This window comes from Stegastes partitus, unplaced genomic scaffold, assembly GCF_000690725.1.
Source record: "Stegastes partitus isolate 25-593 unplaced genomic scaffold, Stegastes_partitus-1.0.2 Scaffold916, whole genome shotgun sequence".
Taxonomy (NCBI): Eukaryota; Metazoa; Chordata; class Actinopteri; family Pomacentridae; genus Stegastes; species Stegastes partitus.
Window position 1 is genome coordinate 115,409 of NW_007578647.1, and position 24,109 is coordinate 139,517.

At 42.8% G+C, this 24,109-nt stretch overlaps 3 protein-coding genes across 7 annotated transcripts in view; 2 read left to right on the forward strand and 1 right to left on the reverse strand.

Annotated features, from left to right (window-relative positions):
- ghra (growth hormone receptor a) overlaps positions 1–6,811 on the forward strand; it is a 31,680-nt gene extending 24,869 nt beyond the window's left edge. For both annotated transcript variants that reach the window (XM_008293856.1, XM_008293855.1), the window contains exons 7-10: positions 84–174; positions 306–375; positions 1,255–1,490; positions 1,588–6,811. In XM_008293856.1, coding sequence (XP_008292078.1) covers positions 84–174; positions 306–375; positions 1,255–1,490; positions 1,588–2,341 — 1,151 coding nt within the window. In that variant the 3' untranslated portion in view covers positions 2,342–6,811. The remainder of the gene's footprint in view (positions 1–83; positions 175–305; positions 376–1,254; positions 1,491–1,587) is intronic.
- Positions 6,812–8,668: 1,857 nt separating this feature from the next.
- Positions 8,669–12,334, reverse strand: selenop (selenoprotein P). The gene is given in 5 exon segments (XM_008293857.1): positions 8,669–10,495; positions 10,623–10,740; positions 10,864–11,076; positions 11,393–11,623; positions 12,248–12,334. Coding segments are annotated over 4 exon segments (939 nt in total). The 5' UTR covers positions 11,596–11,623; positions 12,248–12,334; the 3' UTR covers positions 8,669–10,090.
- A 3,293-nt stretch (positions 12,335–15,627) lies between these two features.
- On the forward strand, positions 15,628–22,321 carry znf131 (zinc finger protein 131). 4 transcript variants are annotated; one of them, XR_520655.1, is made up of 9 exons: positions 15,628–15,721; positions 16,678–16,816; positions 16,910–17,011; positions 17,892–18,036; positions 18,152–18,260; positions 18,377–18,568; positions 18,670–19,048; positions 19,180–19,662; positions 21,328–21,406. XR_520655.1 is itself a non-coding variant. In XM_008293858.1 (9 exons), the coding sequence occupies exons 2-9, from the start codon at positions 16,687–16,689 to the stop codon at positions 21,850–21,852; spliced, it is 1,713 nt and encodes a 570-aa protein (XP_008292080.1). In that variant the 5' UTR covers positions 15,628–15,721; positions 16,678–16,686; the 3' UTR covers positions 21,853–22,321. The 4 variants fall into 4 exon arrangements, 3 of the variants coding, with proteins under 3 accessions (XP_008292080.1, XP_008292083.1, XP_008292081.1); XM_008293858.1 differs by having other exon boundaries at positions 19,180–19,310; positions 21,328–22,321; XM_008293861.1 differs by having other exon boundaries at positions 18,673–19,048; positions 19,180–19,310; positions 21,328–22,321.
- Positions 22,322–24,109: the final 1,788 nt, after the last annotated feature.

The following is a 24,109-nucleotide window of genomic DNA, read 5'->3' on the forward strand; positions in this document are numbered from 1 at the left end:
TAGACCGTGAGATTGAACTACTTGGAACACTGTAGCTGTGATGAAGCTGATGATGATGGCTCCTGTTTCGTTTTATTTTTCAGAGTCCACTATCCCTCTCACTCTGGTTCTTGTTTTTGGGATTCTGGGGATCCTCATACTCATCATGCTGATTGTCGTCTCTCAGCAGCACAGGTAGGACCAGTCACTCTGGCTCTCTGTCATGTGTTTACCTGAGCTGTGTCTAAAACATACGAGCTCTAAGATACCTGAGAAACCAGCACTCAAGTACAAACATGCGTTGTCTGTGTCATGGTCTGCTGCAGATTGATGATGGTTCTGTTGCCACCCGTTCCTGCACCCAAAATCAAAGGCATCGATTCAGAGCTGTTAAAGGTACGTTTATTTCTGAGCTGGTCTGTGGTGTTTCTCATATGAACATACGTGTTAGTCAAGGCTAACACGCAACAAGACGTTGCAGTCGACCAAAGAGCTTTACATCATTCATTTATGTCACAAAGCAAACACCGGCTTACGCTGTAGATTTTAATTAAATATGTTTTCTCTCTCAGTTGGGTTGTAATGCATATGTCACGCTGAATAGAATATTGAAATGTAAATGAAGACGAGCGAAACCGTAAACATCAATAGTTCACAGCAGATAACGCAGGCGATTGTGCGCGCAGTGTTTATTCAATAACGCGATTATATAAACTATTGTGTAACCGCAGTTTTTTTTTAATTACATTTCCATTGTATTGTTGATCAAAAACAGACCTCTGTGTGTCAACGCGGCTCATTTGGTTGAGGCATGTTAGGCCACGTAATCATCACACCACCCACTGCTCCTCTCTCCCCCCGCCGTCGTCGTTGTCTTGTTTGTCATCTGTGTCAACTGTCAAATTAATGCAAAACAAAAACGTCCATAAATAACAAGCAGACAAAGACAGGAGGACCGCTGAAGGCCACTAAGATGTGAAGAGGGTCTTGGTTCAGCATTGTGTAGTGGGTGTTTTATTGCCGCGTGATGCTTTTAAAATCCTTAGAAAACCGCCTGACCCATGAACCTTTAGAAAAAAAAACCAGGGTGGATAAATGAAACGCATTAGACAAAGGTGGCAAAGGTGCTGAGTTTGCATCTGATACGTTTATATTTTTACACAATGACTCATAAGTCTAAACACATAGAGGTTTTATTATTATTGATTGTTTTATTATGTTCTTTAGAGGAATAGTTCCTGCATCGTAATTGCTTCGCTCACTTTGTTTGTGCAGAAGGGGAAGCTGGACGAGCTGAACTTCATCCTGACTGGTGGAGGTATGGGCGGCCTGCCCACGTACGCACCGGATTTCTACCAAGACGAGCCGTGGGTGGAGTTCATCGAGGTGGATGCGGACGACGGAGACAGCGGAGGGAAGGAGGACAACCGGGGCTCGGACACCCAGAGGCTCCTGGGTCTGCCCCATCCCGTCAGCCACCGCATGAACATGGGCTGCTCCAACGCCATCAGGTGCGGCTCAGATTCTCATCTTAAGCCTTTGTTTTCATGCTCACCAAATGGCTCTGCAAAAATGAATACCTTCTCCTTTCTTTTTCTTCTCCTAAAGCTTCCCGGATGACGACTCAGGCCGGGCCAGCTGCTACGACGCAGATCTGCCCGAGCAGGACACGCTGATGCTGATGGCCACCCTTCTGCCGGGTCAACCCGAGGACGAAGAAGCCTCCCTCGATGTTGAAGAACGAGCCTCGGAGAGAAGCGAAAGGTCCCTCGTCCCAACCCAAACTGGAGGGCCCCAGACTTGGGTCAACACAGACTTCTACGCTCAGGTCAGCAATGTCATGCCCTCTGGCGGTGTGGTGCTGTCTCCCGGCCAGCAGCTCCGGATCCAGGAGAGCACCTCGGCCACGGAGGACGAACCACACAAGGGAAAGGAGGGCGAGGACGGCGACGAGACCGAGGAGCTGAAGCAAAAAGAGCTGCAGTTCCAGCTGTTAGTGGTGGATCCAGAGGGAAACGGCTACACCACCGAGAGCAACGTCCGACAGATCAGCACTCCCCCCAGCTCTCCCGCGCCCGGCGAGGGCTACCAAACCATCCACCCTCAGCCGGTGGAGACCAAACCTGCGGCGACGGCAGAGGATAATCAGTCACCGTACATTCTTCCTGACTCTCCCCAGTCCCAGTTCTTTGCCCCCGTTGCAGACTATACCGTGGTGCAGGAGTTGGACAGTCATCACAGCCTGCTCCTCAACCCGCCTCCCCGCCAGTCGCCCCCTCCCTGCCTGCCACAGCACCCGCTCAAAGCCCCCATGCCGGTGGGCTACATTACCCCCGACCTGCTGGGGAACCTCTCACCGTGAAGTGACAATGCCCGCAGAGGCTGATCGACCAGGAAGTCACCCCCTACCTGATTCCTGCTGGAAACCAAATAACTTGAGCGTTGACGAGCGTGTACAGGTGTCTTGTTTTCAGAGGCTGCTGCGAGGGAGGCGCGAGAAGCTGCGAGCTATACTCTTTAACTGTTCTGCTAAATCAGTTAATTTGACGCAGAGGCGGCCAAAAGTCAACATCACAAACCAAATGCACAGTTTGCTCTTTTCGTCAACATCCACGTATGATTGTAACGAGTCAAACAAAACAAAAACAAAACACCTTGTCCGCGCTTACCTGCCTTAGATCGCATTACATCTCCGGCTGATGTCGTTTGGAGCGACGGCATTGTTGAAGTCTTAATCTTACAGAATGATTTCGGTGTGCGATTGATGGAGGGAAGCACATTCTAGTCACGCCACACAGAGAAGTCGTTGATACCGTTTGCGCCGCAGAGGTTTTATATTCTTACGTTTCTTATCTCATCGTGTCATCTAATTAGTAACTCACTTTCGCTAGAGATGTATTTTTATATAAAAACCCAACCTAATACACTGTTAAACACAGCTATGCAGATTTACCTTGCATTCCTGGCTTTTCATTTTGTCTACACGTAAGATGTTCATATTTTTATGAATGAACTGGCCAAATTTAGATTATATGATGTCAAGATATTTTTATTCTTATCGCTACAACTTTAATAGAAGAAATGCTTTCACCAACTGAATGTACACACAAATAGTCAGGGCAACCAGAAAGCAAAGTCAGAAGAGTCTGCGTTATATTATCACGATTATAACTCTTTCTTTCTGTGGGGAATGATGACAGGCAGTTTGGCTAAATGAAGGAAATGGCTAACTGAAGTGGACATTAAAACAAACAGAAAGAAAAGACAGATAAAAGGGAAATAATAATAAAAAAAACTTGATTAATTAATTCCCTGATTAAACTGTTGCAGTGTGGAATTTTCCTCTTAACCTGAGGTTATTCATTTCCATTTTTATTTTAACAACAACACAGAGAACGTATGTTATTTGCAGCAGTGAAGTGCAGCTCTTTAGTACAAGGACGGATCCATTCAGATGAACTCGCATACGGGAGCCGCTCTGTACAAACCGTGCTGTGCAACACGGAGCATCACCAAGTGCCTTGCTCGAGGGCACGTTGATGTGGTTATTTAGCAAGAGGAAAGGGACACACACACACACACATATATATATAGCAGACTCCAGGTGTTGCATTACATTAAACAGGCTCCCCTTTACAACCAGCACCCACTCATAATCTGTTCGACCTGAACTATCGAGCTTTCTGCTTGGGGATTGTATTCTTCTCACGTTGTATTGTTACTGCAGGGACAGCAACTGGAACAAGTTGAAAGACTGTGAAAGTATGTAATAGATGTAATTAGCTAACACTTTATACTTATCATCTGCCAAGTACACCATGTTAACAGCCTGTGCCTATGGTAGTGTAATTAGCTGGCCATTCCTGTGCTATGGTACTACGCTTGCATAATTTGTACATTTATGCATCGCTATGTACAGACACGTACTGCTATGTGCAAATGGATTTGTGGACATTTCTGTGCACAGATTCGCTGATTAAAAAATCTGGTAACATGCATGCATGCATGCAGATATACACACACGACACGTAAAAAGATTGCCTTAATTATATATTTCATTTTGCCTTCCTGAAGTGGTCAGGAAAATTATGAGCTGAAAATTGTTCAGCACCAAACCATAATTTGCATGTTTCAGTCACGCTCATAAAACTGACAACAATTTCAAACCAGAAACGTTTATCAGGGCGAGTAGTGGAAGTCCTAGAGTTTGGAGTTCAGGTCTGACAGGGCTACATCCAGACAGGTACGTAGACGTTTCCCCACAAACAGCTGATTCAGATACAGCAGGCAACATGGGTGTAATTAGGCAGGGATCCTTTATGAGTGCGTCCAACAACTTTGCATAGAAATATAAAATTCAGGGCATTATGTTGGCAGAATTGTTTTGCTTAATCGATTATTTAGCCGCATTAGCTGATAGTGTAGGCTTGTCGTTGGTTCATGGACGTTGTAGCCTTTTATATAATGGTCTGTGTGAGATAGCCGAGGAGACCTTTTGTAAAGGTTCTGGCCTCCTCGTGTGTTTTCATCCTATGAATTCTATCATGAAGACTTGACAATATGCGCGTCACAAAGACAACAGCATAGCACGCTGTGTATATAAGCAGTCCGAACATAGAGCTTGTCTTATATGCATGGTTTTGTGATACAACACAATGAGTTTTCATTTTCAACAAGTCTATGAATGAATCCAAGGCATTGTTATTGCGTAACATCCACGCAACCTCCAAATGAGCACTTCTTGCCATAAACAAAATATGCGCAAAGGAAACGTATCCAGCCTTTGAATTGTGTTGTTTTGGACTCATCCTGCAGATATGTAGGCTAATGACTTGGATATCTTTTTGTATCAGACAATCCCATAACAAAGAGAGACAAAAGCAAGAGCCATAACAAGACAGTTTTGAAAAATGTGAATCTGATAAATGTGTGCCATTTCTCTCTTTCTGTCTCTCTCTCTTTGAAAAGAACTCAGTGTTCTGTTGTTGCTGCCTAGTTGGGATGAAACCAGCAACTCAGTGCTGTTGCAGAAATGTCTTAATATATTTACTAGTGCTGTAAAAATTTACAAGTATATATTTTTATGTCATTAATGTTACTAGTCACGATATATTGCTGCTCGGTACATGTATTTTTCCTACATTCAGCCTTACCTGTGTTGGGAAGGGGCTCAGCGGAGAGGGGTGCACCGGTCGCTGTATTGTGTACAATCGTAAAGTGTTTTGTGATAAAAACTTGCAAAATTGGATGAGACCAATATCTGAGAATGGTCTGCGGCCTGAAGGTATGATTCGGTTTGGTTACGCGTAGCATTACGGTGGGACTGTCGACAGCGTTCATACCTATCAGATACCCAGAAGGTGCTCTGTGTTCATGAAGGAGGGTCAGATAACGGACTGTCGAGGTTCAGTTTCATTCGTGCCATGGTGATCGTGAATGTGTGCAAACTGGAATATGCAATGCAATTACATAACTAAGGAAAAGTTGGAAAAAAAAAAAAAGTTTTTACAGTGAGATCGATAAATTGGGTGGTGCTTTTTTTTTTTCTTTTTTTTTTCAAGCTTACTGTACAGATGTTTACTACATTATTTTGTTTTTTTTCCAGTTCACGATGCGCTCGTTCAAAATGTAGTGTAAAAAAAAAAAGAAAAAGAAAAAATAGCAAGTGTTATTTCAAGCTTATAAATGTGACAGACACTTTAGAGGAAGCACTTTGTACACACACACATATATATATATATGTATATATATATATCTGATGTTTAAAACAGTATTCAGATTTTGTATCTCATCTAAATCAAACGTGTGAATTACTTGTTACTATAAAACAGCTTGATGTTTTGTAGTCCGCACAATAATCTGACGGCGAGGAACCTTCGATATCAATAAGCTTCGGTTTTTGTTCTTACAGAGTTTTATGTTTATAGAACGTATTTTACACTAACAGATTGCTAGGATGATGTACTGTAATGGAGTATTTCATATTTGCTATAAGATTTATGGATAGATAAAAGCAGATAGATCTTTTATGAAGTCATATCAAACTATAGGCAGAGTGTACGCAGTTACGCTGTAACTCGACGCTCTTTATTTTTCTCCCACTATGTGATTTCAGCATTTCGTTATTGAAGAAGTGCATTTTTTTGACGGGGCTCAGATATTTTATAATGATGCGTTTTGGCCCTCCAGCCTCTTCGGGTTTTTTGCATCCAGGGTGGCTTTTGTCGCTCTATTAGGTCTGGAAGTAATCATGCTGGAATTTGTGCTGGTTGTTGCTCTTTATCAAACAAAGAGCACCGAGCTGCACATTTTTCAGCTAGTTAGGGGAATGGTTTAATTCTTGACTTGAGTACAGCGGTATACAGTTTTTTTTTGTTTGTTTGTTTTTTTTGACATTTAGTGGCTCCACTCTATATTTCTGTCCATGTGTTATTTATTTGTCTGTGCAGAGCCCCTTAAAACACCCTCCCTCCTCACTTTATCACGGTTAATGTCATCTCTGCCGTGTGTCAACCAGGCTCGTAAAAAACTGGAAATAGTAGACGTGCAACACTTGGAAACATCTGCATTGTGATCTCAAGTGTGAAAAAAAAAAAATGCCATGATTTAGCAGTTTGTTAATATGACTCCATATTTTCGTGCCACAATTTTCAGCCCCCCGGAGCCACTGTCCTTGTCTGTCGGCTGCTGTTTTACTCAGGGTCAAGAACTGTTGTTGATCTTTTGATGATTTGATATTGTTCTCTTACCAATTGAGCCTTTCTGGTGTTGTATGTGTGATCAATAAGCTCTCGACAAGTTAGACAATAAATATACAGCATCTTGTGCATCATTTTGTGTTTTTTTTTTTTGTCACACACAAAGCATTCTAAGGAGCCATGTGTTGTTGTCCTGGGCTTCAATAAATCTCAACGCTCCCTCCAATTTGTATACCGTAAAACAGACCCTTTTATTTGATTTTCAACTAATCTAATGTTAGTGTTGGAAATGCAAGAGTAAACTAAACGAATTAGATTTCGCAGGGTTATCAAGATCTTATTACTCACAATTCACCGCAGCACTTTATCATGGGTTCCATTCAAATTGAAAACCAGCCACACGCTTCACATGACCTCCCGAAAACTCACTTCCAGCTGTGTCGTTACCAGCGCACGAGCAGCACAATAAAGGTCAGCTCAGATCAGCACTCGGTGATAGAAGGGGGGACGTTAATTAAAGAAAATACACAACCCACTGTGGTCAGAGAGTTAAAATGCAAATGCGTGTGTGTGTGTGTGTGTTGTCTGAAAGGAGAGAGCGGAAAATAGGAATTACATGCATGTCTGTGCGGCTGGTCGGAGGGCGGAGAATGCGTACTTGTTGTTTGCGAGCAACACAGAGGAACTTTGTGCGAACGAGTTCACAAGTGTGTGATTCTCCCCATCGCTGCTGGAACAAGTGGAGGGAGGGAGGTGGGGAGGGAGACGGCCGCAGAAACAGTTGTGCATCGAGGGGAAAGCATATCGGACAATTAAGACGGAGGCTGTGTACTGCGCTGCTCTGTGTGGGGCTGATTGAATCAGAGAGACAGCCACTCACAGCTCTTTGTCTCAGGACATTGCAGGTAATTACCCATAAGTCACTGTTCCCCTGTATTGGATCTTCAGCCCAATTACGCCCACACAAGCAGTCCACCTCAGCCTCATTTATTACCTCCGGTTGCTTGTTGACCTTTTCAGACACACAGTCCAACAGGCAATTCAGCTAAATAAAACCAAGCAGAGGGTGTTGCACCTTGAAGACAATTTGAGACAATTTCATAGATTCTCAGCAGCACGTTGACGTCTTTGCACAAGCGTTAGCGTAGAAAAATGAGCGTGAGACATTCGTTAATGCATCCAATGGCAGTCTAAATACAGAAAGATAAACAATATCACACCTACCAGCTAAACTGAGAGGTTTTTAGTAGAATACAGATTATTCTCTCGTTGCGTTTTCTGTTGTTCTTCCATCTGTCATCAGTGTAATCAAAATAGACATACACAGTGAAGGAACCATATTAAGCATTTTCTGAAATGATAAGAGGTTGTTTTTACCCTCTATGGATGCCTACTGCAGATATTTTACACTGGCATTGGGCATGTGATGTAGGTTTCACTCATGTACATGCAAAATCCGACCAGTTTGAACCACTGGATTTTAAAAATTACAGGAAAAATCTGGCTAATATGCACAATCCTGGACCATGAAACAGTCCCTTACAAATGAAAAACAACTCTATTTGAAGCTTATTTGGATGCAAAAGTCTGTATCAGATCAGTGAAGAGGACCAGCTCCATCAGTATACTCATCAGTTAGGTGTTGAGATTGTAGCGGTGGTTTATTGTGTAGTCCATTATTGCCACCTGCTGACAAATATTGGGCAAAGCAGCACCTTTCACATAAATCTCTGTTACAGGGAGAGCTGTTTTATATTTGCACATCAAGTAAATAAAAATGCATTTGGCCACTATATTGTGGGTAATTTGATCCCTCTGCTGTGCTTAAGTTGTATTTTTCCAACAGTATGGTCGCCAAATACCACCAAAAAACCACTCCCCCTGTCACAAATGATCTGTGATACAATCCCGCTTCTTCTTACACAGCCACATTTAACTTTTTCAGAATGTCAACTCGTATGCCCTGTTGCGACAATAACAAACACACAAACTAAAAAAGTAACTCAACCATCTTTATTCAACTTTCAATTTCCACGTCTGACAGTCTGAACACAATACGACTCTCTGTACAAGCATCAGCTTTTCGTGGTGACTCTTGTTTTCCCACAGAAACCGTCATTAAGTACAGAGCGTATTCCATCAATCGTTCATTACTTCACTCTCATGTTCCTTTTCTTTCTTCCTTAACAATAGAGCCTTGTTTTTTTGTGTGTTTTATTCTATAAATGTATGCGATTTGCAGCTTACACAGCAAGTTTAGTAAATGCAACAAAAAAAAAAAGGAATGCCAAATACCAAATGCCAAAAATGTGTTTGGTTTTTTTAAAAAGGGAAAAAAAGATAAACCTGAGATATGTTAAAGCTCGTGCACTTCATCAGCAAGTACAAAACAAAAAAGAAAGCTATCTGTGCTGTTATATGTGCTCAAGAGTGACGATCAATCGCATGCAGACAAACATGCTTTATGCTGTTTTAGGCTGGTTTAAAGCTTCTTTAGCTTCAGTGCTAATAAAAGATTTCTGGTAAGTAACTAGTTCACAATGTCTGATATACTGCAAAAGTCTCTTCTCTTACTCTTCTTAAATGCTTTATTTCCTTGCAGACTTTATGTCATTCTTTATTCTGATCTTTAAAATGCTTCAGTGGTTCATCATGTTCTTGAACTACCTTCCCCTCTCTCTCCAGCCTGACATCAAACAGACACCACTAGAGCATAGTTTCTGCGCCTGTCTTCATAAAGGATGGAGAGAACAAAATGGAGACGACAGTTTATGGACATGACAACCACATTCATCCTGAGACAGGATGAGGGGCAACCTACTGACAGACACCCAGACACAAGGCCAATATTCTATATTTGTTAAAGTACAATCAAATTATTTGCATAATAAAGTAGCTTTACATGTTTTGGTTGATCTGTTTTTTTGTGGTATGTTATCTTTAATCTGTGTTACTGGACTGTTCCCCTTTCCTACATCCCTGCTGTCAGGATTGCCTCCTCTCTGTCCCAGGGTAATACTTGTTGGTAAAAAGAGCACTTGGCTCCGGTGTTGGTGGCTGGTGTTAATATGAGGGTTAATTTGAGCAGCTTACAGCTGCTGTCATCCTCAGCTCACAACACCTGGAGGTCAGGCTCATTGGGCTGGCTGCGGCTGCTGTCAGGCAGCATGAGGCAAGCGTCACTGTCAGGTCTCCCTAACATTATTGACTGCATCGCCAATCAGTCCGTGTCACTGTCAGGAGGCTGGCAGCGCCTCATCACAGTGTCAGAGACCAACCGGCTGCTCACTCCCTGCATCGCCAAACAGCCTGCGTCAGTGTCAGCATCAGCTGGCTTTGGGAGAGGCGTCATTGTCAGAGCCTGCTGCCCACTGTCAGCTGTGCTTTGACTTTCACCTCACCTTCTCTGGTGTTCAAGGCGCTGCATGGGCTCCATGAGCATCGTGCGACATCTGTTGTGTGTGCACTGCTTGCTGTACCTGCCCTAAATCAAAATGATGCTGCATCTGAGACACCCTACCATCTTGCTCATGACCCTGTACCTCAACAATCTGCTGACCGTGACTTTGTGCTTGGTCAGAACCATGGCCAGCACCGTGGTGTCCATGGTGGTGGCCATGGTGTTGGCCATGGTTGTGATCATGGGCTTGGTCTAAGCCATGATCAACTCCATGGTCACCATGGCCATGACCATGGTGATGTCCATGATGGTGACCATGATGGTGACCGTGTCCAGTGTCGTGCTCTACAGCTGGAGAACCAACTGCACCAGGCTGTGCATCTGCTTTTTCTTTGCACTCCTCTGGGATCTCAGCACTCTGTGGGAAAATTGAAACAGAGTCAAAAAAGATTTCAGTGAATTAACTAATAATTTATTAAATGTGTTACCAACATATTTTGCTGCGATTTATGTTTGTTTAAATTAATGTTATGTGTAGTCTCTACCTCATACACGCAGTCTCCACATGTGCGTTTGCAGTACGCATCTTTGATTGCACCCTCAATATGGCCCTGTCCAATGATGGAGTATGGAAGCGAGATGTGATGGGTGAGACGGCCACATCTGATGGCAAAGGGACAGAAAAGCATTGTTACGGTAAGTATGGATGGCAACTAGTTGTCAATATAAATGAAAAACAAAAAGGCTTAAAAAAGGTGCACAAGACATCCTGTTCATGTGACAGACCTGTCGTAAATGAGGAAGTCATCTTTGTCTCCGCCCAGTGTCTGCCAAACATCAGGCTGCTGCTCTTCCTGTTTGTAGAGTGTGATGTTCACTGAAAGCCTCTGCGCCATCATGGGGTGCAGGCGTTGTGCTTGCTCCCCATGGTGGTTCACAACCATGTAAACCACATCTTTCAGACCTTCACTCTCCATCTTCTGGTGCAGGCCATCCATTCTGCTCAAAAGAGGACCATCGGAGACCATGAGTTTCCAAATTGGGGTTAAAAGGAACAAAGCTGCTGCTTGTTTTAAAGAAAAAAAACGATGAATAGTTGCACAAGGAGAACAAGTCTGAACCTGCTGTACCTTGCAGCCAACCTCATTTTAATATATTTTGTGTAACACTTGCTGACTAATGAATTTTGTGCTTTGCAACAGTTTCAGGACTCCTGGTTTTCTTTTCTTTCTTTTTTTTGTTTTTAACCTGACTGGATTACAGTGCAGAGCAAGAGGTCAACTCATATGCTGGTTGTTATGTCGTGGCCACATACCTGGAAGCCTGCACCAAGCAGAACAGTCAGCTTGCCTGCAGAAGAGCCACCACCGTCACCCGGCCCATTGACCCCTTCATGGGCTCCACCTCCCCTATCCTCCAGGCCGGGGGCAGCTGACAGCGAGGCCCACCCCCCTCACTCTCTGCCCCGCCCCCGTGGAGCAGGCAGAGAGTGAGGAGCAAGCCGAGGCACGCCCACATCCCTGTGGTGCCTCCTCACTCCCCCAGTCTGCTCAGGAACAGGACGCGAGGGTGGGAGGAGGAGAGAGAGGTGAAAGAAATTGGTCAAACATGGCCAGACAAAAGTGGCTCAATTGTACAAAAGGTCAGACAAGGGTTATCGCATTTACATTCCCGAAATCGTCCTAGGTGCTCTGAGAAACTGTTACAGCTTTCCACTCAGGTGCCATATTGACACGATGTAGGTACACAAGGGAAAGTGCGCAACTAGCCGAGTGAAGGAAGCAGTTTATATCTGAAGTTCCCTAATTTGTGCTGGTGTTATTTTAATACAAATTTAAGCACACTAATAGAGTAAAGCAAAGGAAATGCATAAAGTTGAGCAGAATGCACGCCTGAAAGCTGAAAATAAAAGTTTGAACATTTCAGCAGTGTTTTACTTCATGCATTGCAGAAAAGTTAGATAATGTAGAAAATGGTTCACTGGCTGACTCAAGTTGCACAATTAAAACATTTGCATTGATCAGATATACTGTATGGCACAATAAACCTATCGTCTTAGTAGTTATGTTTTTCTTTTGTTTGTTTTCATCAAAGCTGTTAAATGTCACCTTATGGATCTTTACTTCATTTTTAACTACTTGCTAAAATGCAATAACATTTTGTCACTTACCCTTTAGGTTAAAAAGTTTCCCTCTCTCTGTTCAGCTCTGCGTTGCTGCAAGTCCTCGAACAAAAACAAGCCTCTTCCTCCACTGCTCCCCCCTTTTATACTCTGCCTGTTGTTTTTCTGACAGGAAGGAGGACAAAGTTCAGTTGCAGCTGTATGCTGATGCCAGACTTTTCTCAACTTAAAAAAAAGTCAGTGCAAGAAATCCAGTTCCAAATCCAAATTTCACAGGAAAAACAAGTTGTAATGGAAGATGTTTTTTTTTGTAGCAACTGGCACATCTTCAGTTGAACTGAGTAAGGACAAAGAGGAGCTTCTGTATCAATGATGTGTGGAGATAATTTATGCATTTGCCTTGTAAATCCCATTGCTTGCCTTTATATTTAACCAAGTGTATAATAGAGGTGCATTGTGAATCTCCAAGAGCAAGGAAAAACATTGTGCAATTCTGTTTCTTACTTTCTGCCCAGGGAGGGGAAATGAAAAAGGACAGAGGGCGGGCCTCGGGACGGTGTCCAGCATGTTTCTGCAAAGTTCAGATAAACACAGATAGAAAAGACTAATGCAGTTTGCACAAGTTAGCAATCCTGTTAAAGAATACTTTAATTTGATCTGCAGCAATAGTAAATGTATGATAGCATTAACAGGGTGTTATGTGGTACTTAATATGGAATATCATCAGTGAGCAAACTTTGTTGTTGGAGTTCAGGGCAGGTCAGGTGGAGGACAGGTCCTTTAAAAAGAGGAATTGAGATCACTCAAGCAGCAGGAAAACAAAATGATAAACAGCATACTGCAGAGATTTAGCAGGGACTAAGATTCATAAAGGAGCTCAATGAAAAAAACATCCATCAGTTTTAGGTGTTTTACCAAATTATCCTGAGACAGACAAGTCATGTTAAGAATGATTACCCTGGTTGAGGTTTTGGTTCGGTTACTGAGTAACAGAGCACTAAAGGGACAGTAAGACGACAATCTGTGTGACATCTTCAGTTAAATTATATAAAATAGCTTTAAACAGCATCAAAGTCCAAAGTGAAAGGTGGCGTTGTCTTGTCTGCAGATGCAGGTCATACAGTTGAGAGTGGCAGGAGCATCATGATGAGACGAGTGAGGTCAAAAGTCTGTGCAGGTTTGACTGGGCAGGCACATATCAGTGAGAATGTGGTTTAACAATGTATGTCAGTGCCGCGCACACACATACGCAATAGTGTGATTGTAAGGTGTTATCTGAAAGTATGTCGAGCAGTAAATGTGATAGACGTGATAACCTTTCCAACATCAATGCGATAACCTTGCAGTAAGGCCTACATTGCGTCTTGGAAATGAACACTCCTTGTTGATCTCCATTGTGAGATTAGGACTATATTTTTGCAATATTGTTGGATTGCATTTAAGTATGTAGATGCTGTTCTTGCATTGTCCCATCACCCTGTCTATCTATACAAATTCACATTTGCATGTTCAAATAATGATTTGTTTCATACAGTACTCAAAGTGTGACAGTTCATTCCCTGCTTCATGTCCCAATTCAAGGAGTTCTACTAGAAACACTCAATACTGGAGCAACATCTGTTGGCCTGGTGTTGCTCTCAGGGACATAGTGGCATCAATTCTTCAAATGATCTCTCATGTAAGAATTTAACAATAACTAAAATCATATCCAGCCACACAGGAGAGCAAAAACACACACGGAGACTGTGGTGTTGTTGGTATGGCCGCAAACATGCATCAGTGCACACAGTGACTGTGTTCACCAGTGTCTCTGAAAACCACCTGATCAGTGCACTGAGATGTGACAACTTCAGTGCAACTCTCCGCTGATACAGCACAACATGACATGTGACAGTGTGTCCTGCCAGACCTATCTTATTCTGTGACCCAGTGTTACTCATTTACAAAGTCTGGCACTGCGGTAGATGTCCTTATTCAGACACAATGACATCGTTAGGTACGAGGAGATCTGAACTGACAATAAAATGCACACTTAACTATGCCAAATAAAACATGTAAAATGTGATACAGGTGCGATATCTTGGAAACCTTTGATACATTGAGATAGATGACACTTGGGTAACACTTTGCTTTTCAGTGTGGTGCAACTGACAAGAATGATCATGCACCATCTTGTCAGAAAGTATTCAGACTTTTTCTGCACTTTATTGTATCATAGATTTTATTTCAAATAAATAAAATTGGCCAACAAAACAACTAAAACAAGTAAAAACATGTTTTTTGCTTTGACACTCAAGTTTGAGGTGCATTATGTTTTTCTTTAATATTCACTAAGACGTGTCGAGACTTTGACTGGAGTCTGCCTGTGGCAAAATGAATGGATGAGACCCGGCTGAGAAATGCACACTTTTGTATGTAAGGTTCCACAATTCACACAATGTCAGGACAAAGATCGACCCAGTAAGTCCACAGAACTCCTTGGCATACATTTGACACTGTGGTGCCATTCGGTTCACGCCTGGCATTCCTAAGAACTTCAAGGTCATGTTTGGTACTTTACTCTGATAACCCACAGGTCTGAAATGTGTTGATCAAAGGAGGCACTGTTAAGAGCTGCCATTGTGGAGCTCCATTATGTTAGGTTAGCATGCTTTGGAAATTTTTTATTTTTTTGCATGAGAATCCTTTGCTATTTTAATGCCATGTGCTCCCATGCCCCGTTTCTTTTTATGAAGATGTGGCTCTTTACATGAGTGTACATATTTTCCTATTCATACTATTTCTATGCTTTTAATTTGTAACACCTGGAACATAGTTAGGCTCATACTAACACGCACACAGTATCTGTTATCTTATTTAGACTTCAGCCTTTTGTGTACAGAGGGACTATTTGTTGTGAGATGTATTTGTTTTGTCAAAAAAAAGTACACAAATTTATAGTGTGACTGATTTGCAGCAGCTGCAGCTTTATGACATCTGAGCTGGTTTATGGCATTCTGCTGCCTGAAGAGATGCTTAATTTATAACTTAAATACATTTTTCTGACTAAACAACTACAACAATTGTGCCTCTACAAAGCCATTATGATTGCAAATGTTTTTTTTATTTTATTTTATTTTTTATATACCATGCATTTTAGGTAGTAAAGGTATGGATAGTTTAACTTAGGTAAAGATATTTCTTACGCTTCTTACCAATAACTATGGTGTACATGCAATGACATTATTTCACACATTACTTGACGAGAATATATTAAGATAATTCTAATCGCAATAATGTGTAAAAACCCGTTTTTCTTAACACTTATTATTCACAGCTGAGAATAAGTTAACACTTGCGGTTCACCGCCGTCACTAAGCAACGCTCATCGGCGTCCTTGACTTCGCAAGGGTTTCTGGGAAAGCGAGGCCTGACAGTTGAACGACCGCCCTTTTTGGAGCAACGAGAGTAGAACAGCGGTACATGCGTCGAGGGAAATATTACCGCAAAACAACTTTCTGAAGCAGCGTAGCCAAACTCGAGGTACGTGTACCGATGGTTTTTAAGGCGTATTTTGACCCGTGGCTGTTATAATTTAGAAATCTGTCTGGGAAAAGTGTATTTTAATGCGCGGTTTGATGACGTAATGTTGATTGTCAAACGCGAAATGGCGAGCGTGCTAGGAGGCCTGTTACCTGCAACACTGTGGCGTTCGGCCATGTTTATTTACTTCATGTTCCCGTGTCGAAACGCTTCCACAGCTGCAGCTACTCGCAGCGAGTTGGCCTTTGGTGATATGTGTTCGTCAGGTGTGTGAAATGACTTAATTTGGTCTTCGGTAGGGGGTAGGTTTGTGTATCTACGGGTTAAGCTAACGCGGAGCTAAGCTAGCAATGCTGTTAAGCTAGCTACGTGAGCCCTGTGTGTCAGATCAAGAGTTGGTATATATCAAACGTTGGATTATACAAAGACTCGCCGTGTTGGGAGACGCTTTTGACATTTTGAAGTGGTGTTTTTTTATGCCTTGCATGGCTTTAAATTATCATTTAATGGTATGCAGTTTACTTTTGAGACTATGTCCAATAAACTTGGTCCCATGATTTCTTCCATGTCTGCTCATCCATGGTGTAATAATCTGCAAAATTACTTTACAGCTATTCTAAATTCAACTATAAAGGACCCATCAAATTAGTGCTTGTTTGAAAATAACTTGTCCAACTTTCTCACTTTGCTATTTTGGACTGTATGAGGTTTAATTGACTCTGTTGCACTGGTTTGTTATTTGAAGTTTCTCAGCCATTGTCAATATACATTTCTTTTCCTTCTCAAAATACTTTTGACAGTGAAGTTCAGCTGTATTAAAACTCTTATTTTTCCACAAGACATCAAAACAGTGTAGAAAAACTATAACCACGATCCAGTGCAATCCAAAATATCATTGCAATGCTTCTCTTCTATAATATTAAGAAATGTATGTGCATCTTCTGTCCTTCCTGCAGAGGGGAATAATGGCGGCGGAGGCGGAGGTGGAGGTGAATGGAGGCTGCGAGTATCCGGCACACTACAAAGTCATGATGGACAAGCTTAATGAACAACGACAGCTGGACCAGTTCACAGACATCACCTTGATTGTGGATGGTGAGCCTGCACACATTGTAGGTCATCTTTACGATATCTTGGTGAAATTTCTCTGCAACACTAATTGCTTCTATGTTTCTTGTCAAATCCTAGGACACCAGTTTAGAGCCCATAAAGCAGTGCTGGCAGCATGCAGTCAGTTTTTTCACAAGTTCTTCCAGGATTTTACTCAGGAGCCTTTGGTGGAGATTGAAGGTGAGCTGCGTTGTATTTCTATTTAGACAAAGAAGCAATCAGAGTGAATTTTCTATGGGTGGGAAAACAATGCTGATGTTAAGATTATTGCCCAAACAGGCTGTTGTTTTATTTTTATCTACAGTTTATACTTCTAAAAATACTTCTTTCATATTAGCCTGACTCATGCTGGATTTTGATCAATGTATAAGAGCTTATAAAACCTAAAAATAATTATCTTTTTTGTTTGTTTGTGACCAAGGTACATTCAAAGCAGACATAACAGAATAAACTTGTGCTCTCTAGTGGACAAACTATGTAATGATGGCACTGTTAAAAAAAAACAAAAAACTGCTGGACATTTGCTCTTCAATTCTGTGCTGCTGCTTCCTGTCTACACTGATACCAATATATTGGTTGATGTTGCAGCTCTGTAGTTTCTTTTCGAACATATCTGGTTGTCTGAATACGAGTGATGTTTGCTGTGATTGCCTCTATTTGCTTGCCTTATTGTTGCTACTTCTAAAACAATCATCACATCTCCAGGTCTTAGCAATGAGAAACTTGATCGAAAGTTTTTAGAAGTGGTCGGAACAGTGACATAAGCGATGAAAATATGATCCAGTTTGCCAAAACTTGAACAGTTTTTGAATACATTTGGTAAATCAAAGTAGAAATTAAACCAGATTTTGTTGTTCATAAAAAAAAACAACTCCATTATTCACAAAAATCACAACTTGGTGTTATATATCAGAACATTTTCAATCTGTTAGTTGGTCTGAGCCACAAACTCGGTGTGTTTTATGTTCCAGATGTGTCCATCTGGGACTGAGACCTACTTACATATTTTCTTTCGTTGCTAGCTTTTATTCACCAGTGCATCTCTGTCACATTTTAACAGGAGTGAGCAACACAGCCTTTCGGCAGCTGATGGAGTTCACGTACACGGCCACGTTAGCTATAGGAGGAGAAGAAGAGGCCTACGATGTCTGGAAGGCTGCTGAATACCTACAAATGCAGGAAGCCATCAAGGCACTCAACAATAAGTGAGAATTTAATTGATGTAGTTCCTGAATGTGCTGGTGTCTTAAGTGTTTAAAGAGCTGGAACAGAATCCTTGGTATAAACAACTTCTCACCAATAGCTCATCTTCTCTTGTAGAATAAATGAAAATTTTTCAACGCCAGGGAGGGGCAAAGGCAAAAAGAGAAAGATTGCTGAGACATCTAATGTGATTACAGAAACCCTACCCTCAGTGGAAGGGGAGCAGGTCAGTATGTTTATTTTGGTCTCACGTATATATTTCCTGATGTTGTTGTTGACATTTCAGTGAACATATGCCTACTACTAAAATTCATTCCTGGTAATATTTTCAACGCCTTGCAGGTGGAGATTGAAGTAATAGGTGAAGGGGCCATTGAGGTGGAGGAGTCGGGACTAGAGGAGGTGGTCGACGCAGCAAAGAACGCTCAGGCAGCATCCGATGACTCCGCTTTGGCTCTTCTTGCTGATATAACAAGTAAATATCAGCAAGGGGAACCAACCCTTCAGGTGATCAAGAAGGGAGGAATTGAAGAGGTAAACTGATTTTCTTAATAATAATTCATCTTTATCTGTCAATATGAGACTTCTGGGTGTGAAGGTGTTAACTCAGTACGTATGTCTGTGTTTGTGTTTAGCAGGAGGTCGTGTATCAGGAGGAAACAGTAACTGCCTCCAAGGTGCTGGAGAATGTCGAGGTTGTCGAGGTCCAGATTTCTCAAGTAGACAACGTGTTTCGCTGCAACAAGTGCGACCGCAGCTTCAAGTTGTACTACCACCTCAAACAGCACTTGAAAACACACCTGGGATCACTGGAGAAGCCCCATGTCTGTAGCCACTGTGGTAAAGCCTACACACGGGAGGGCGCGTTGAAGCAGCACATCAGCACGTTTCATTTTGACGCGGAGGAGCTGTCTCGAAACCAGAAGCCCCAAAAGAAAGTGCACATTTGCGAATACTGTAAGAAGCACTTTGACCACTTTGGACACTTTAAGGAGCACTTGCGGAAACACACTGGTGAGAATGAAAAGCAATGTGATAAGTTCACAAGCTGGTGGCTAATCATGATTCAGCATATTTGTCCAGCAGAGCAGTTACTGTATGTCTCGCATTAAGAAATGTTTCTGTCCCTTTGTGTCCATCTTTAGGTGAAAAACCGTATGAATGTCCAGATTGTCACGAGCGATTTGCAAGAAACAGCACATTGAAGTGCCATATGGCAGCCTGTCAGAATGGGGCTGGAGCCAAGAAGGGGCGCAAGAAGCTGTATGAATGCCAGGTACAGTTTGTCCACAATCACAGCAGCCAAGTGCTCCACTGCCAGGCCAGTGATGATAGTGGATCAAGGATTTTCAGATTAAAAAAAAAAAAGAAGAGGTTTACTGATTTGTTCATTGAATGCAGAGAAACAGAATGTCCAGATTTTCTGATACAGTTGCAAGAAAAAATAAGGGAGCCTTGTGTGTCTTTAAAAATGTGGTCAAAGACATTCACAATGTTGTATTATACGGTCTATACTGAGTACATGATTCAAGCATCCACAGATTGGAAAATGTGTGTGAACCTGTGACTACAACAAAATCTAACTGGAGTCAGGAGTTCTCAAACCTTGAAGCAAGATTGGAAGTGTGGTTAGAGCTCCTTTACTTTATTTTTAAAACCAGTACAAAAACATTGTGAGGTTGCTTTTCACAGATTCACAGAAGAAACATGTGAAGTATTCCTTGAAAAACAGACTTCTCTTTTAGCTTTGATCACAAGAAGTTTGCTTAAGCTGGAAAGGGTTAAAAGGTTCAGCAAATTCATTGTTCCACAGATTAGTTGTCTTTAAATAGAGGCTATTTTGCATGATGGTGATTCTCCCTACACCTGGACAAATTGACTCCAAAAGTACAACACAGACATTAAAAAAAGAAGGTTTAAATGCATAATTGAAGCCATTTAGCATGTCTGTGTATTCGGTGCTGTACACAGATCATGATGCTGAGCATGTGGAGTGGTGTGTTGATGTCAGGACATCACAGAAAAACTCTGTGCCTGAAAACTGCCAAAGCTCAGCAACTTTATTAGCAAAATATTTTGTGGCCTAATTAAACCAAGGTTGAATTGTACAGGAAAAACTCTCCATATGGAATAAAGAGGGCACTGCATGCCCACATGAAAGCAGTGGAGGGGAGCATCGTGACTCAGGGTTGGACAGCTAGTCATCTGTGAGGGGGAAATTCATTTATAAGTTAACAAGTTATCCTTCAGACTAATATCAGGGTGTCTGCTCACTAGAAGTTGGGTGATGCAGCAAAACAGTGACATTGAAAATTGAAGTAAATCACTTCAGAATGATTAACATTTTGGAGTGATCCAGTCAAAGCAAAGACCATAAACCTGTAGTGATGCTGTAGAATGACCTCAATGGAGGAATATGGCAGACTGAAGCAGTTCTCTATGGTAGAATTTTAGGAAAAACGAACAGAACCCATAAAAACAGCCGTAACATACCAACAGCCTTGGATTCTGACTCCGACATGACATTTTATGTCACAATCAGGATAACAGCGTATTATCTGACTGAACAATCCCACAGATTGGCTACGTTCAGACTGCAGGACTTCATGCTCAATGCGGATTTTTTTGTGAAATCTGATTTTTTGCGAGTTCGTTCACATTTCCAGTTAAACACGACTTGTATGTGATCTGCTGTGTGAACTTCATACGACCCAAAAGTGTCCCGCATGCGCAGAAGAGGACACGACGACGTCACACGCAGCGAGCGTGCTCAGTGTTTACAGAAGTAAACATGGATGGTAACGGTGGAGCGTATCTGCCACTCCCCCACCGCTGCCGATGGTGGAAACAGAACTGTGACCGCTAACTAAACTAGCATCAGCAGCCAAGTACTGCTTGTGTGTTCCGACCACTTCCACCCTGTCAAAGCGCTCCCCCGGGGTGGAAGTGCCCCCCGACCGCTCTGAATATTCTGATATTCATCATTAATGGGCCTGAATATCCAGGGACCAGAAAGTGCTCTTCGGACCAGCCTTTCTAGTTATCATAGCAACTATAAACAATAAATATCAACAACAAATGAGCCTTCCAGCATCAAGCCCTCCTTGTATCTCAACCTCCGTCTTGACAATCCGACAGCCTTGCTATCCGACATAAAAGAAGGTTTTACATTTAGTGTCAGATTATCGAGTCATGACTGTCCACTTTCTGTTACTGAAAAGAAAGACAGCTGAATGTTTTGTTGTTTTTTTCCTATGATGATGACCTACTATTTTCTCCACCTTCTCCATCAGGTCTGCAGCAGTGTCTTCAACAGCTGGGACCAGTTCAAAGACCACCTAGTGAGTCACACGGGAGTCAAGCCCAACCACTGCACCCTGTGTGACATGTGGTTCACCCACCCCAAAGAGCTGAAGGCCCACCTCAAAGACGTCCACTCAATCGAGGACAAGTCAACCGAAGAACTGGTCATCACTGACTCCGCCGCAACCACCGCTCTCGCCATAGCAACGCAGAGCATAGAGGGAGCGGAAACGGTGCTGCTGGATGACGGCATTCACGTCGAACACGTCACGGTGGAGCCGGTGGATGTGATGGAGATGGAGGAGACGGCGACAGTGGTGGTGGAGGACGGAGGGGTGGCGGAGATGTGCGAGGAGGACATGGAGAGGTTAAAACAGGCCGGGGTGCAGATCCAGGTGGTGCACGTGACCACGACCGAAGTGGATGGGCAGCAGGTGGTGAACCCTCAGGTGGAAGTCGAGATGGAGGGAGAGGTGGTAAACGTGGAGGAGGCAGAGCAAGCAGTGGCTGTATGAGGATGTGGAAAGGATTGAAACAGACGTCTTATTTTCCATACAGGTCACTGCATGTGGGATACAGCATGTCACCTCAGTTTGTCCTGCTGTCACGTGAAGCGTCTCTCCTCCCACCACCACCACCACCACCCGTCTCTCTTTGAACTCTGAGTTATGGACAGAGGAATGATTTTTTTGCTCTTGTTGCTGTATTTATTTTAAAAAGCCATTTGCCATCATATCCCATATTCTTGGTGTCTTCAGTGCTTCATCAATCCATTTTCACGTGCCGTTTTTTTTTTTTAATGCCCATGTTTTATCTCAGATTCATATTTTTATCCTTTGAACTTGGATCACTCGCCATGACAATTTTACAATGAATGAAATGTTGCCACTCATATAACAGCCGTTGTATGCTGCTGGTGTTTCTCAGTGTTAATTTCGTTGGATGTTTATTTTCATATTGACTTACGGTGTTTTGTTTTTTGTAGGAAAAAAAAAAAAATCAGATATGAAATAAAACTGGTTTCGAGAATGGGCTAGTCTTCCATCCATATATTGGACACGGTGGGGTGTAGATATATTTAGAAATGCTGTTGAATTTCTAATAGCTCCAGAGGATGACTGTGCAGTCTGAGAGAGCGCTGATAGGGATGAACCCACCAAGATTTATCACCCAATTCTACAGTTCCCCTCAGCTTTACAGAACTATGAGGCGTGCTTGGATTCAGGCTCAAACCCAATGTACCCTTCCTGCCGTACCATGACTAATGCATACAAAGCTGCTTGCTTGCTTGCTGGTAAACACAGTGGAGCACTTATCAGCAAAAAGACCCTCGGGAGTTTCTGGAAACCAGAACAGGACCCAAAAAAAAAAGTGAATATTGCACTTGCAGTTGCCAGCTGGCCAGAAACACAACTCCAAGTGATGTGAAAGTTGCTTCATATCTGCTTTTATCTCTATGAGGTGATGGGTATAAACTGTGTGTTGTGTTTCTAGCGCCCCCAGCTGGTTAAAATCAGGTAGAAGTTGGTTTAATACAGAGGAGCTGCAAGGTGGTGCAGTTGGAAGCACTGTTGCCTCGCAGCAAGAAGGTCACCGGGGGCACTGGGATCTTTCTACGTGGAGTTTGCATGTTCTCCCCGTGCAGCGTGGGTTCTCTCCAGGTTCTCCAGCTTCCTCCCACAGTCCAAAAACACATTGAGGTTAATTGGTGATTCTAAATTGTCCGTAGGTGTGAATGTGAGTGTGCTTGGTTGTCTGTCTCTAAGTGTAGCCCTGTGATAGACTGGTTACCTGTCCAGGTGTCCCCTGCCTTCGCCCTGAGTCAGCTGGGATAGACTCCAGACCCCCTAGTGAGGATTAAGTGGTGTATAGATAATGGATGGATGGTTTAATACAGACCCAAACTGACTACATGGCTTAAGACACTGTTTTCATTTGACCCTAACCCTAAGAATTAAGTCATTAATAGTTTGTCGTTTATCAGCTCTCCAAGATCATGACTAATCCAAGGAATCAAAGTCTCTGGGATTTGTTTTTTTTTATTTTAAACAGGATTAGTACAATGGGTAGTTTAATTCTGACTTCTTTCCAGCAGAGGGAACCTATTTGGTGCCTGAAAACTGGTGTATTTACAGAATATTGGTGTAATTTCTCAATGATGCCATTGCACATAAATACAACACTAAATCAACCAAGCTCTATTTGAACCAGGCAGCTAATTATCAGTCTAACTGCAGCCTGCTGATGCTTGTAATTGAAACGACTCGACACTGTAAGGATCTCCCTCTGTAGAATAAAAACAACAACAGCCCCTATAATATGGACAGACGCACATGGAGCTACTGTTTTGATCCTGAGGGAAATTCAACAGCTTAGAAATAAAAGAAAGGGGGGTGAATAAGTAAGTATTAGGACGCATTAACCATTAACCCGCAAACCTCTGACCCCACCTTGACCCTCCCTCTCTGCCCGCTCTGCTAATCGTCTGGCCAGTGCGCGTGGAGCGTGACGGCTCCGGTTACCTGGTGCGCCCCGCCGCCTGCGCACCGCCCGGGACAGCTCCTGTGGTACTGAACGGACGGGCTCACTGGAGTCTCGCTTCTGATTGGTTGCAGGACGCGCGGCGGACCCCCCTCGGCCCGCCTCTGATTGGTCGCTTCACCTGCTCGTTCAGCAGGATTTCCTTCACAACAGACTGAACCGGGGAGCAGCTGCGGCGGAGACGGTGCGCTCTCAATGTCACCGGCACCGGAGAAGATGAATTTTGCAACG

Excerpts from the sequence above, each read along its gene's own strand:
- znf131 (XM_008293858.1), top strand. The coding sequence starts at position 16,687 with ATGGCGGCGGAGGCGGAGGTGGAGGTGAATGGAGGCTGCGAGTATCCG. Across the intron at positions 17,012-17,891 it reads GCCTTTGGTGGAGATTGAAG|GAGTGAGCAACACAGCCTTT; the intron begins GTGAGCTGCGTT and ends ACATTTTAACAG. Across the intron at positions 18,261-18,376 it reads CCTCAGTGGAAGGGGAGCAG|GTGGAGATTGAAGTAATAGG; the intron begins GTCAGTATGTTT and ends AACGCCTTGCAG.